At 35.4% G+C, this 12838-nt stretch overlaps 1 protein-coding gene across 8 annotated transcripts in view; it reads right to left on the bottom strand.

Moving 5' to 3' along the window:
* Positions 1-12838, bottom strand: part of RAF1 (Raf-1 proto-oncogene, serine/threonine kinase) — a 45583-nt gene that overhangs the window by 12846 nt on the left and 19899 nt on the right. For 2 of the 8 annotated variants that reach the window (XM_075096707.1, XM_075096708.1), the window contains 9 exons: positions 11963-12075; positions 10804-10906; positions 9117-9274; positions 8054-8152; positions 6455-6608; positions 4846-4905; positions 3062-3089; positions 2846-2973; positions 1677-1794 (listed from right to left, as the gene is read on the bottom strand). In XM_075096707.1, the coding sequence (XP_074952808.1) occupies positions 1677-1794; positions 2846-2973; positions 3062-3089; positions 4846-4905; positions 6455-6608; positions 8054-8152; positions 9117-9274; positions 10804-10906; positions 11963-12075 (961 nt within the window). The remainder of the gene's footprint in view (positions 1-1676; positions 1795-2845; positions 2974-3061; positions 3090-4845; positions 4906-6454; positions 6609-8053; positions 8153-9116; positions 9275-10803; positions 10907-11962; positions 12076-12838) is intronic. The other 6 variants (XM_075096710.1, XM_075096709.1, XM_075096711.1 and 3 more) reach the window with 3 other exon arrangements.

Raw genomic sequence — 12838 nt, 5'->3', positions numbered from 1 at the left:
TAAATCAGGGAAGCTTACTGGATAATACGGTTTAAGCTTACTGGATTAATACAGTTTGCATGTAAGTTATACACAATCTTCGACAGGTACTCTCCAAAGGTTCGTAGAATCATAGAATGTCCTGATTTGGAAGGGACTCACAAGGATCATCAAGTCCAACTCCTGTCCCTGCACAGGACAACCCAAATTTATACCATATCTCTGTGGGCATTGTCCTAGTGCTTCTTGAATAGCGTCAGGCTTAGTGCCATGACTACCTCCCTGGGGAGCCTGTTCCAGTGCTCAGTGCTCATTGCAAACAGCCCTTCATAGCTGGGCATGTTAGGAAACTCAACATCTCTAACTTAGAGATTTTTTTACTAGAGTTTGCAGCAATCTGCCCACTTCAATTAATTTCATTTAGATTCACCAAGACATTTTTATTGCTACATTTGTACTATTAGAATAGGTTACTATTAAAAAGTCTGCAGTTTCACTTATTTGTGCACTGTGAACTCCGAGTTTCTTAAATTTTAAACAGAAAAGACTTTAAACCCTTGAAATCCTTTAAGACCACACGGCAAATGACTGTTACAAAAAAAAAAAAATTGTTTTAGTAATTTAACTTTGACTGTCCTGAGAAATCAGAAGAACTATACGCAGTTACCACAAATAAAATATTGAATGTTATCAAGTTAGGTGACAACCATACAGCCATCCTGTGCACACAACTGAAGGTTCTTCGTAAATATGCAGCTCAGTGTATTTCTTGTTTAACATAGGAAGAACCAAAGTTCTTGATACACAAAGATATTTGTTAATGTGAAATTCAAGTATATTAACAAGAAATTCATTTATTACTTTTAGTGAAATCTTATTTAACCTATCCATCCTCTTGATTTCTGTGTTCCATTTCACTTATGTAACGAAAATCAGTTTAACTGTTCATGAATACTACTTCTGGCGTAAGAATAGCCTTTCCATTGATGTTGACAACATTTGGGCTTTAAGATGCACAAGTATTAATGCTTTAAAAATAGAAGGTGGAAGATAAGTTTTCAGATTTTTTTAGTCAGCTTATTTTATGACAGTAATGCTATTTAAATTAGGACCCGGAGGGGTTTGTGTGTGTTTCTTTTTAAATCACAAGCCCTGAATTTGGAACCTAATTCTGTAGTTCTGCAATGTGACTCTTTTCAAAGTATTCCAGCTAACTTTATGATATAAACTCTCACATCAACCATTTTCCCGTAGAAAAACTCCACAGTAAGAGCAGTTTATCCTTATTTCCTTTCCCTGCCACCTTGAATATAATTAAACCACAGAGTTATTAAAGTAAAAGGTAAATTTCATTTAACATGAAGCTGTGAAATTTCCCAGCTCATTCTGCTATTTCAATCCTGCTAACAGAAAGTGAAGCCTTTTCAGAAAACAAGCTGTTGTAGAACACAGTAATAAAGAAAACAATGTTGGCTCCAACATAGAACATGTAGATGGCAGTTGTGAGATTCAGATTTTTATGTCTGTTCTTTGCCTTAATTTCCCCACTGTTAACACTAGGAAATTAGTATTTGTAACCTAGTATCTTTAGTGGTAGATAAGCACATAGCATCATTAAAACAATTTTACCTTTTTCAGGACTGCTGTCCTACAGTATCAACATTTTGAGAAGACGGTAACACTTGTCAAGAACTTACCATGCCATTTGCCTTTGTAAACAGTTCCAAAAGAACCTGACCCTATTCTGGTAGAAAGCATGACTTCACTTGCTTCTATTTCCCAGTAATAACTGGAATCTCTCTGTCCACGAGGCCTCTGGAAAAAAGATTGGCATGGGTTTACTCTAAGGATTTAATCAAATAGTTTATATATATACACACACCCCAAGAAAAAAATAACTTCATATAAGCTTAAGATGCACCGAAGCTTTAAGGGTTTTGTCCTGCACTTTGGGCTTTTTTCTCCTCAATTTGTCAGGGGTGGAGCATTTTTTTTTTTAATAGTAATTAAAAAGAGGATCTTGGATGGCTTTAACTACTTAAGAAGCTATCACTAAGTTCTGTGCTAGAAACTTAAACCCTGATCCTAGATCTTAAGAGGAACAAATATTTTATAATCAACTATTGAAAGACACCTGAAACACTTCAGAAACTTGCTGACTTTTTCAAAATTACAATACTAAAATTCAGGAACTGAAATACATATTTAAAAGGAATAAACCAAGAAGATGAGAACAGGATTCTCAAATGTTTAAATGATTAAGAGCTCTGAGTCCCACTAAGCAAGTGTACTTTCATTTTTAAATCTCATAAGCCTTCAAAGAAATCTGAGATAGTATTATTATTATAACAACTTTGCTTTCTTCCCCAGCCCCCGCCAAGTTTAAATCAAGCCTTTGAGGGAAAACTTGCATTTTGTTAAATCTGTTTTGCCCCGAGACATTTTGACTAACTTTACTATGAAAATGACAGCATTATCAATATCCATCTTCTATGGAACCTATGGCAGTACAGTTCACATAGTGGTAACAAGGCTAACTTTAAATACATTAGAAAAGAATAAAAGATGCAGCCTCTAAAGATTTGAAAAGGTAATCCTTTAATCTGCACTGAAAATAATTTCACAATACTGTCTGAAATTATTTTTCAATCCAAAACACTTTGTTCTGGGTATTTATAACGCAAGGCAATACTGCTAAATTTGCCAAGTTAGTCAAAATTGTACTGCTATTATATACACACAGTGCAGAGCAATCCAAGATTACCATCAGCTTGTATTGACTTTTAAGTACAGAAATATATCCCAATGCACCACTACGCCCAGCCTAGTTTAATTTTTTTTTTAAATCAAATATTACTATACTTACAATTTTGTTTTTTTCTTGTGTATTGGATCCAGGAGCTCTCTCTCTTTGGGCTGGGACTGGGGTTTTGGGCTGAGACCAGCCAGTGGGGCTCATATTGTTAGGACTTCCAGACAGAGCAGAGGGTGAAGCTTAAATACAAAAATAAACAAAAAAAATTTATGAACCAGAAAATAAATTTAAAAATATTATATATTATCTTATTTTTGGAAACCATACCTGATTCACTATGGCTTCTAATTGCATCCTAAAACAGAGGAGACAAATAAAGTTAATAAACATGTAAGAACAGATAAAGGAACAAGCAGGAATAGCATTGAAATCATTCCTGACAGTTTTGGTCAAGTGGTCAGCTTGGTTATTTTCTAGTTACAAGAATCCTATATGCTAGAAAACATGCATTTTGTGAATTTTTACAAAACATTAAAAATAACCACAGCATATTAATAAATATTACTACCAAAAAAAGAGGGGAAGAAAAAAAAAGACACAGAACAGAAGAAACACCAGAAATACTGTCTGCATTCCCACCACTGGATTTATGTACATGCTTGTTTTCCAGATCTGAACATAGCTCCTGTGACAGTCCTGTATCTCTAGAGGACAAGTTCTCAAAAAGGTTTTGGGTTACAACTAGGAAAACTTTTTAAAGTCCCTAAAATACTCCAAGTCAATATACTTTTTGAAGTACCTCTACTGTACTATTTCAATGCAAAAAAGGCTGTGTCTAGTGCCCTAATAAAGAACATCTGGTTTTCAAACCATTTTTCCACAGATGAAAGTTTGGTGATATTTGAAAAGCATGTTCGTACACAGTTCACTACTTGGTACAGTGCGACAACTCTCATCTCATGCCACAGGCACTTTACAACACATTTCTACAACCATGCACAAGATAAACTAAGCTCTGACAAACATGACTTTACAACTTTTCTCACCTGCTACGTATTATCCCAAAGTACATACAGGAAAGGTAAATTATCCAGGTACTGTATAAGTACAAAGCAAGAACGTGCACTACAGAAATGTTAAACACTGTCAAAGTTAATAGAAGTCAGTTCAAACGTTCTAACTAATTAGTAGAATAATAAATATAAGATTTCATAGCAGGACACAACAAGCCTACATAAATGCATTTATGGAATATATCATTTTAGCTAGTTAGTTGCATTCTCCCAGGCTTGACTCTATATACAGTATTCTTGCAGAGTACCTCTACTCCACACCTCAGTGGATTAAAAATCAGCAAAAACTACCAATGAAGAACTCTTGCAAGTTACTACTTTTGTCCATTTTGAGGACAACGGAAATCCTTACAAACATCAATTAGTAACAAGTGATGGTTTTTGTACATCAGCCTAAGGATGAAACTGCTTTCAAGTAATCTGGCAAAGGATAACTAAATAATTTTAAATTGTTCTCATACTTATGTAGACATAATTCTTATTTAAGAAAAAAATATTTTTGAACTTCAATCCTGATTGAATGTTTTCTTTTTTTGCTTATGAATCCTATGGCAAATGAACTAAAACCAGTGTTCTTTAGAGTTGTTCTTACAACACAGATAATACCATACACAGTGCTATAGTCTGCCACCTTTGCTTCAATGTGAAATAAGAATAGTATATCATGTTCTCAATCTAAGGGGTTTATACAGTTATATTGAACAATAGTTTCCAAAGGAAAAAAGCCACACAATAGATGTGTTTGCGAAGGTTTTGCTTTAAAAACTGTGTGACTAGATGCATCTCTAATCCAAGCCTATTCAAATTCACACCAAATTTCATAGTAGTATGGATTAATTCAGCTAAATTAAAAATGAAGCTCTTCTATCAGTTTACGTCTTCCAGTTAACATCCTCATTATTTAAGTATAAACATGCTCTAAAGGTTTTAATCAAATCAATGCCAGATTGAACATTTCCCGTGGACACTGCCATGGCTTACAAGTTATAGCAATACTGTTAATCACAAGAAAACAAAAGGCACCAAGAAAATACCTACTCTTCCCCTCAAACAAAATCGTCTGCACCAGGAACTGGGAGAAGCATTCAGGCTGTTATTCTAGGCCAACACGGTAAGAGATAAAAGAAAAGAACAGAGGAAGCATAAAAAATATTAAAAAATTAAAGGTTAGGATAAATGAAAGAAAAAGTAACCTAATTTGTTTGATATATATATGATAATTAAGTGCAGAAAACTTTTAAGTATTCCTGTTCAAACCCAAAAGTTCACTAGTATCAATCCTTTGGTAAACCACTTTATTAAGATGGTCTTTCTCATGTCATACTAGAAGGTGTCTACTAGCTTTTTTTGTGGTGGTTGTTTTTAAAACTTTTTTTTAAGGCCTTTTGGAAAAGCATCTATTGCCTTTAAGACATGACAACTGTTTTTATTCAGTCCCTATGATATTATGAAGAGCCACAATAGAAAGCTTTTCTGTCTTTACTGCTATACATAAAGGATAGAGAAAGCAGTGTCTCCTTAAACGCTCATCACACTACAAACCTTGGTAATTCATAATCTCTTTCTTGAGTGCTTCATTACTTTTTGTGCTATAGAAGAAGGTCAGCCAGGCTTCTGAAGCAGTAAAAAAAGCTGTAAGCCTAAGAAAACCGAAGAGAAAGGGATGGTACCTCTCCCCATAAAACCCAGCTGACACAAAGCTTCCAACCTAAAAAGCTTCATGGGGCTGCAGTGCCCTGTTCTTCAGTTCCACCAGAGGTCCAGAGGACATCTCTGGCCCATTTCAGAGTCTTCACATTTCATAGAAGACTATTAACTACCAGCTCAAGATGCAAGTAAACTCAGCAAAGGCTTTTGCTTGGCCTAAAGTGTTTTTAATCTACTCCACAGCAAAAACCCAAACAGCACGCTCTCAAGTCCTGCAGTTCAGCCCTTTCTCTCTACAAGCCTTTCCTGCACACTACTCCCTGATCTTGTTAAGGTTATCTCAAAACAAAACCCAACACAACACTTCAGGCCTGACTTCAGAGAATTGTCTCTCACTACTGCCAGTCTAAGGTGAGGGTGGAATGGAAGAGGTAAAAGAAAAAAAAATAGGGGTGCTCGAAAGCAACAGCAGAAATATTCTCAGATACAGATGGCTTTAGCACACAAGCCCAGAATCACTGCTAATTCCATACAGGTGTAAAACAAAACATATTGCCAGTAAGCTTTGACTTGAGTATTCCAAGAACTACACCCAGACTTACAGTACCTGTAGTCTGATTTAAAACAAACACCAACCTGCCCCGTCCCCCAATCCAGATTTGTAAGTTTGAAAGAACATACTGATTAGGCATGTCTAAAAATGTCTTCAGCAAAACTGAGCTTATTTTCTTTTCAGATCCGTGAAACTTGATTGTTAAGCTCCCCTAAGTCTTTATGGACACCAAAAGTCTATCTAGAACTTCAAATTTGATAAAGACTGCAAAAAAATGAACTATCAACTTTCTATGCAAATATGTCACCTACATTCTTCATCACTCAGCCAACTAAGGCAAACAGCAAGCAAATGACAGAAAGCAAAGAAGAAAAAACAACCAGTGACTATTAGATGGACAGTCACAATTTTAGTTTAACTTTATGCAATTCCCCCTACTAATATTACCTCAATTATCCGGCTGTCCACAGGCATTGTAGTGCTAACCATATGGACATTCGGCGTGGATGTAGATCGCTGTCTTTGGGAAAGGGAGCCCTCAGAGGAAGGATTTGATGTGTTGAATGTGAAGGCATGAGGTGTAGAATACCTGTGCTGGGAACTGAGAAGAAAAGAGAGAAAGTTGTGGTTATTTTTTCCCCTCTAGCAATTGAAAAACACTGTTCAATGTAACCTGTCCAAAGGCAATATATACAGATTCCAAAAAGAGAAAAAGTTGGGACTTACACACTAATTAAACTAATTGATCAGCTGAATCATTCACAGTTTAACTTAGGAAATAAATTTAAAAACTTGAAGATCTTGTCAGCTCACATACTTATCTAGTGTATTTAACGTAAGTCTGTTTCTGCTGTACAATTTTTGCCACAGCTCACCTCAATCCCCATCAAATCACATATAATACACTGATAAAATACTGGCTCTGCTGGATTAATTCAGGTCTGTGAAATTGAAACAAACTGCTCATTTCAAGACTGTTAAATGCATAGCAGTAAAAGTAACTCTTAAGCTAAGCCTTGAATTTGTAAAAGTTTGCAAGACTGTTCAATGGTTTGCACAGAACAGCCAGCAAGGAAGTCATGAAACCCAATACCATTTAAAAGGAGGCCAACACTAAAATCCAGTTCCACAAAGGGTTATAAATCACAGCTAAGGTCACTCAAACCTTATTCATCCCAAATCACACAATTATCTTAACTGAAATCAACCAGCCTTCACAAGAAGCTTAAAAAAACCCCCATGAAGTTAATGAGTCATTGTTCAACAATACTGGAAACAAAATAAGATGGCAAAGAGAACAGAAGATCGATTCCTGATGCAGTTCCCACTAAAATAAATAAATAGAACCATTTGCAAGTCAGCTACATGCTCTGTGCCTCATTCCCGAATAGGCCAAGATTTTTCAAAATGATGTAGAAAAAAAACAAAAGATGGCCTGCCCTCTTCAGCCTCTAGAATTTCAAGGAAAAAGATACAGGCACAAGTTAGGATCGGAAGACAGGCTCCTTTGAAAGGAAAACAATTTTTATTCTAGCATTTAAAACTACAGGAATGTTCTCTTTAGGTCTCAGAATTTTAAGAGGAGCATATTTTCCATTTCCACTGTTCTCTCTTTAAACTTTTATCGGTGATCATAATATTAGAACGTTATTTTAGTTCATGTATGCAAGTCATGCAAAACAAATCACAAGCCCTTACATGTATACTACCTGATCAGATAAAATAAAATTAATTCACAAAAATACTAAAGGGAGCCTTAATTTTATTAGACAGGAAAACAAAGGTCTCCAGAGAACCTTTAATACCCTCCTTTAAAAACCTTACAACTAAAAATTTAAAATATAAAATCCCAAATCAATGTTTTGCTTGAATCTAAGAACAAGAAAGGTCACTACATATTATTTTTGATGAAGTGGTGTTGCCTTCTTGCACATTTATCCCAACCATCTGTAAGATTGTTGTATTTTTGAGGAATTGGGGGTGTTTTGGTTTGTTTTTAAACAACTGTATTTCCCAAAACAGAAATGACAGGAAATACTAGCTTACCTAACAGGTATCCGGGAGACAGACTCCCGCATCCGCCTCATTGTCAAGGGAGGTAGTGCAGGGACACCACTGTCACTGATATTTGTATTTGGGAACAATCTGAAATATCAACAAAAACAATTACCATTTCAACTGCTACACTACCTCCTGTACAATGCTCTTTAAAGCTGAAAATTTAAAGGGCTGTTTCTTTCCAGCATAATTAACTTCATGAACACATTCCTCTCTTTACATAATATTTTTCCTCTGTGTATGGTTTGACTAAAAATTGTCTTCAGACTCCCAAAGAAAATTTCCATGTGTTCTTTCTAAACTTAAGACAGAAATCTTTTTACATCAGAGTTCATATTTTCCTGAAAGGGTATGTGACACCAAATTTTTAAAGTTCTATTAAAGCCAGGTAGCACCAAGTGGCACAAGTCATCCTCCACTCTAACAACTAGTCTGTATAAGAAAATGCATAACTGTATGACCAAGTTTAGGTATTAAAAACAACAATCACTAAGTAAGGCACATAAAATCAATTATAGGTTTTAAGACTTTTGCATAAGAGGACTTCTTAACTTAATGATTCTCAACGTTTTCTAGTCAATATTAAGGAAATAGACTTCATCAGTTTTCTCACCATTTCAAGCATTTTCAACAGGGTGTCAAAAGTTGGGTTAGTTCTGAACACTCATGCTTTCAACAGCTAAAAAACAACCAAGTCATGCCTTTTTTGCTTCTAACAGAAGTGTTATAAAGAGGAATTACTATTATACTGGTGAAGGAGAGGGCATTATAGCAACTGCCTGGTCATTCAGGATCTTTGTTTGCTTGTCCCAGAATATTAAAATTTACAGCAAGAACAAAACACATTTAATGTAAACGGCCTTCTTCACCTGGGCATAGACAATCATTGCTGGCTGTTTTATGAAATCAATACCCAAGTTCTGTAAATTGATGAGAAAGTGACTACACTTCCTAACAATCCAAATTTATCTCTTATCATAAGAGATTAAAAAAACCTATGCTTGTCTGTCACAGAGAATTGCTGCTGCTACTGAAAAGGAACAGGTCTTACAAGAGTTGCCTGATATTGCTCCAGTCGACACACATGGTTGGAACTTTAGTGCTGCAGTGTTCGTGGAATTTATAACCACATGTCTGACACCGAAACCCATTTAGCAGGAACTTCTGGCAGATGTCACAGAAAGCAAGCTTTAGAAATGTCTTCCGGGCCTATAAAACACATTAAATGATTAATCCATACTACTAGCATCCCTCCATTAGCCGATATGAACATCTTCAGAGCTTGACATAAATAAATACCATGTTAAAATGTTATCAGTGGCCCCAAAGTGCTACTGAACTCAAAACCACACCCGAGTATTCTTGCATATACTTTCCAGGTTCCCAAACAAACTGAAAACTTACAAACATTTAAGGCTTTGTTCACCTGATTATTCAAAACAAAAAAACAAAAAAAAAAACCACCCAAAAACCCCACACCAAAAAAAGGAAAAGCATTCCATCAAATTCAAAAGCACTATTTTGTGCTCAGTAAGGTGACAGAGTTGGGTGGGCCAAGAATTGGAGTTTTTGTTTGTTTTTAGTATCACCACAGAGGTAAAGGAGGATCAGATCCTAAGAACCACCTCATTTTTCAATTAGTCAAAACACTTCTGTGTTTATGACTAACCAATACCCCTTGATTAAGAACTAAATTCCTTAGTAAATAAAACAGTTTAAGGAAATTCTACTTTTTTAAATGCCATCTAACTTTTTTAAAAGCTTCTGATATACAAAGAACGATTAAAATGAACTAAAGGATTTCTTCCTCCACAGCATACAGCCGAGGAAGGCTCAAAGCTTGATTTTCCGGAGATCTGGAGAAAAAATATTAGTTTTTCTGGTGACCAACTGCAGATAATTTTATTTGTAATTTTCTAAAAACGTGAAGTAGAAGCAAAGCTACCTTCAGTTTTTGTAAATCAATCCTAACCTTTCTAACGGATCTAAATGATAATCCTTTAGTTTTACCACTTGGCACAATATATTTCTGAGACAAAACATCAAAAAAGCTACTATATATATTCTCCATCCCAGGGAGACCAAAATAACGCAAGGTAAAACAGTTAAGACACTATATCTTCGTATAAAATAAAAAGTAAGTAATAAAAAAGGTCTATTTATTTGCTCTGTAGTGAGCAAATAATCCATTTTTGAGAAGGAACTCCAAATCTTAAGTCTTTCATCCCCCCAGAAAACACTGTCAAATTATGGGGCAGCGTTAGCTCACAGAACAGCATCATGACCTTGCAGAATTAACAGCACCCCAGGACCATTACCAACAGGCCAATAATGCTGCCAAACTTATCTAACATTTTTTGACTGATGAGCCAGGGACTGAAAATGCAAGTTCTCTCCCAGTTCTGGACTTTTAAGGCATGATATCTTAATGTGACAGTTCCAGAAATATGTATTTATATAAAATAAAAATGGCAAACATTACACATATTCTTCAAAGATCTAATGAAAGCTTTTAAAGTCTCTGACACCTAAGAGCCACTAAATGTAAATTGAATTCTGGCATTTCATTTAACCTATCTAATTTGTGGGGAGTAGAGGTAAAGGAATGACATCATTGCTTCTGAAATCCCTCCATGTTTTAAACGCCAAAAGGCACCTAATGCCTAAAACATTCTTTGACTGAATTCGTGGTTCAATTGATACAATTTGCAACAAAATACAGAAGAGGAAAAGCTTACAAAATTGTGTGTAGTGAGTGGAACATGATCAAGAAAGTCCACTTGCAGCTCCTCTCCAATCAAGGAGGCAGCATCTGTATTCCAATCCAAACGCACTTTTTTCCTGAAAGAAACAGAAAATAGGGACAATAAAATTACTTCGGAGATCAGAAATCTGGCCTAATCAATGATCTATGTTCTGTGAGTTTTCTCAAGTAAACTGAAAACACATAGAAAAATGTGTAGCTAACCTCTTATAGCGAGCTATATTTCAGTGTCTTTCACTTAAACAAATTAGAAGCAACTTTGAAAACATAGCGATTCACCTCTTTTTCTGTTTATTTTTTAAAAGGCCAAGTCATTTAGATATACAGATTATTTAAAATAAGACACCTAGAAGTTGTAATGGAGTCACAGAAGTACCCTTATAAACAAAACATAAGAAGTTATGAATGGCAAACTTAGTGATATGAGAGCTGCATTACGTGCTTCAGCACTGAAGTTACTGGTGACCCTAGAATGGACTCAGTTACATAGAGATGTAAACCTACAAATGACTGCCTCATAATTGAGGCTTAAAAGAGCATTAAGCCCAAGCTTTACAAGGTGTGAAGTTAAAAGTATTAACTCCATGAGATACCTTCACTCCCTCAGCTTGTAAAAGAATCATTTGATATTTAATAGCAGCATCCCCAGACCTACCAAAAAATAATGAATATCTGAAATGAGATTTAAATCCAAACACTGAAAAGTTGTAGAGGAATGTAGAGCCTTAAAACTGAGTGCACACCCATTCATTTAAGTTGGCTAAGAATCACTAGCACTGAACTTTACCAACTACAAATGCAGAAGAGAAATGCACCTCATATGAAAGCATATCACATCATTTCACCTAGAGTATGACAAAAGCCTCCATAAGACGGTATAAGCACTTGAGTGTACCCATCAATTTTGAGCGTTTTTAATATTTAGCTTTAAAACAAAAATAAAATTTTTAATACCCAGGAAGCTGAAGGATTTTCCCTAGAAGAGGGTAAAGAAAGCAACATTGAGGTATTCACAACCAAACTGTGCTTTTAAAAGAAACACGCAAGAGAGAGGAAAGAAAGCATTATTGCTGAAACCAAGATTTTTACATTCTCTAGATGAAAATTTCACATGTAACATTCTAGACTCTTACCCTTTTGGTTCAGTAAAAAGTCGAAAAACTGCACAGCATTCTGGCTGCAGACCTCTCACTTTAAGTGCCTTCATAAGACAGTCATGTAAGGTCATCCCATTTCGCACATTTACCTGTGACAAAAGGAAAACAAAATTTAGTCAGTGATTGCAGAATCTGTTTAAGCTTTATTTTTTCGGGGGGTTGGGGTGTGTGTCTTTTTTTTCTCCTGTTCTTTATAAGTTCCAATAAAACTGCATAGCTGTGAAGTTAATAGATAAATAAAAATTACTTGTATGATGTAACAACAGACTGCTGTGCCTTCTGATTTAACTCGCCACACATTAAGCCAACCTGTTAGGCAAACACATTTTCTACCATATATGCAACTATTGTGAGTTTATGCCAAGGACTTTTTGAAGCCATTTTATAACTTTTCAATTTCTTACAATCACTAAGTTTCTGTGAAAGAGGATTTTACACAGCACTCATACAAGTAGATAGCCTATAAAAGTAATAGAAATGCAGGCCAGTGGAGTCACCTTAAATATAGAAAAAAGCTTAATTTATATTTCAGGGAGCTTTGCATAAGACTATTATTAATACATTCAGCTCCAATAAATCTAATAGTAGTGTTCCCTCAAGAAGTTTCGATCCAGCTTTAACCACCACACATCACTGGGCATTCAAGCGAAGAAAATGGTGACAGAAACGACTACGTGTTTTACTTCGTATAGGCATCATTGCTTAGGTCAGCCAAGTACTGGTTTTTAATGTTTAATATGTCGGCAAAGCATATGGCTCATGTATATTGGAAAAATACAACACTGAAGTAGAGAAATACAGGTACACTGCTTTCAAAATATGTCCTCTAGAATTAACAAGCCAATGACAACA

This window comes from Phalacrocorax aristotelis, chromosome 6 (genome assembly GCF_949628215.1).
Source record: "Phalacrocorax aristotelis chromosome 6, bGulAri2.1, whole genome shotgun sequence".
Classification (NCBI taxonomy): domain Eukaryota; kingdom Metazoa; phylum Chordata; class Aves; order Suliformes; family Phalacrocoracidae; genus Phalacrocorax; species Phalacrocorax aristotelis.
The sequence above is the reverse complement of the archived record's forward strand: the minus strand, read 5'-3'. Positions and strand labels throughout refer to the sequence as shown.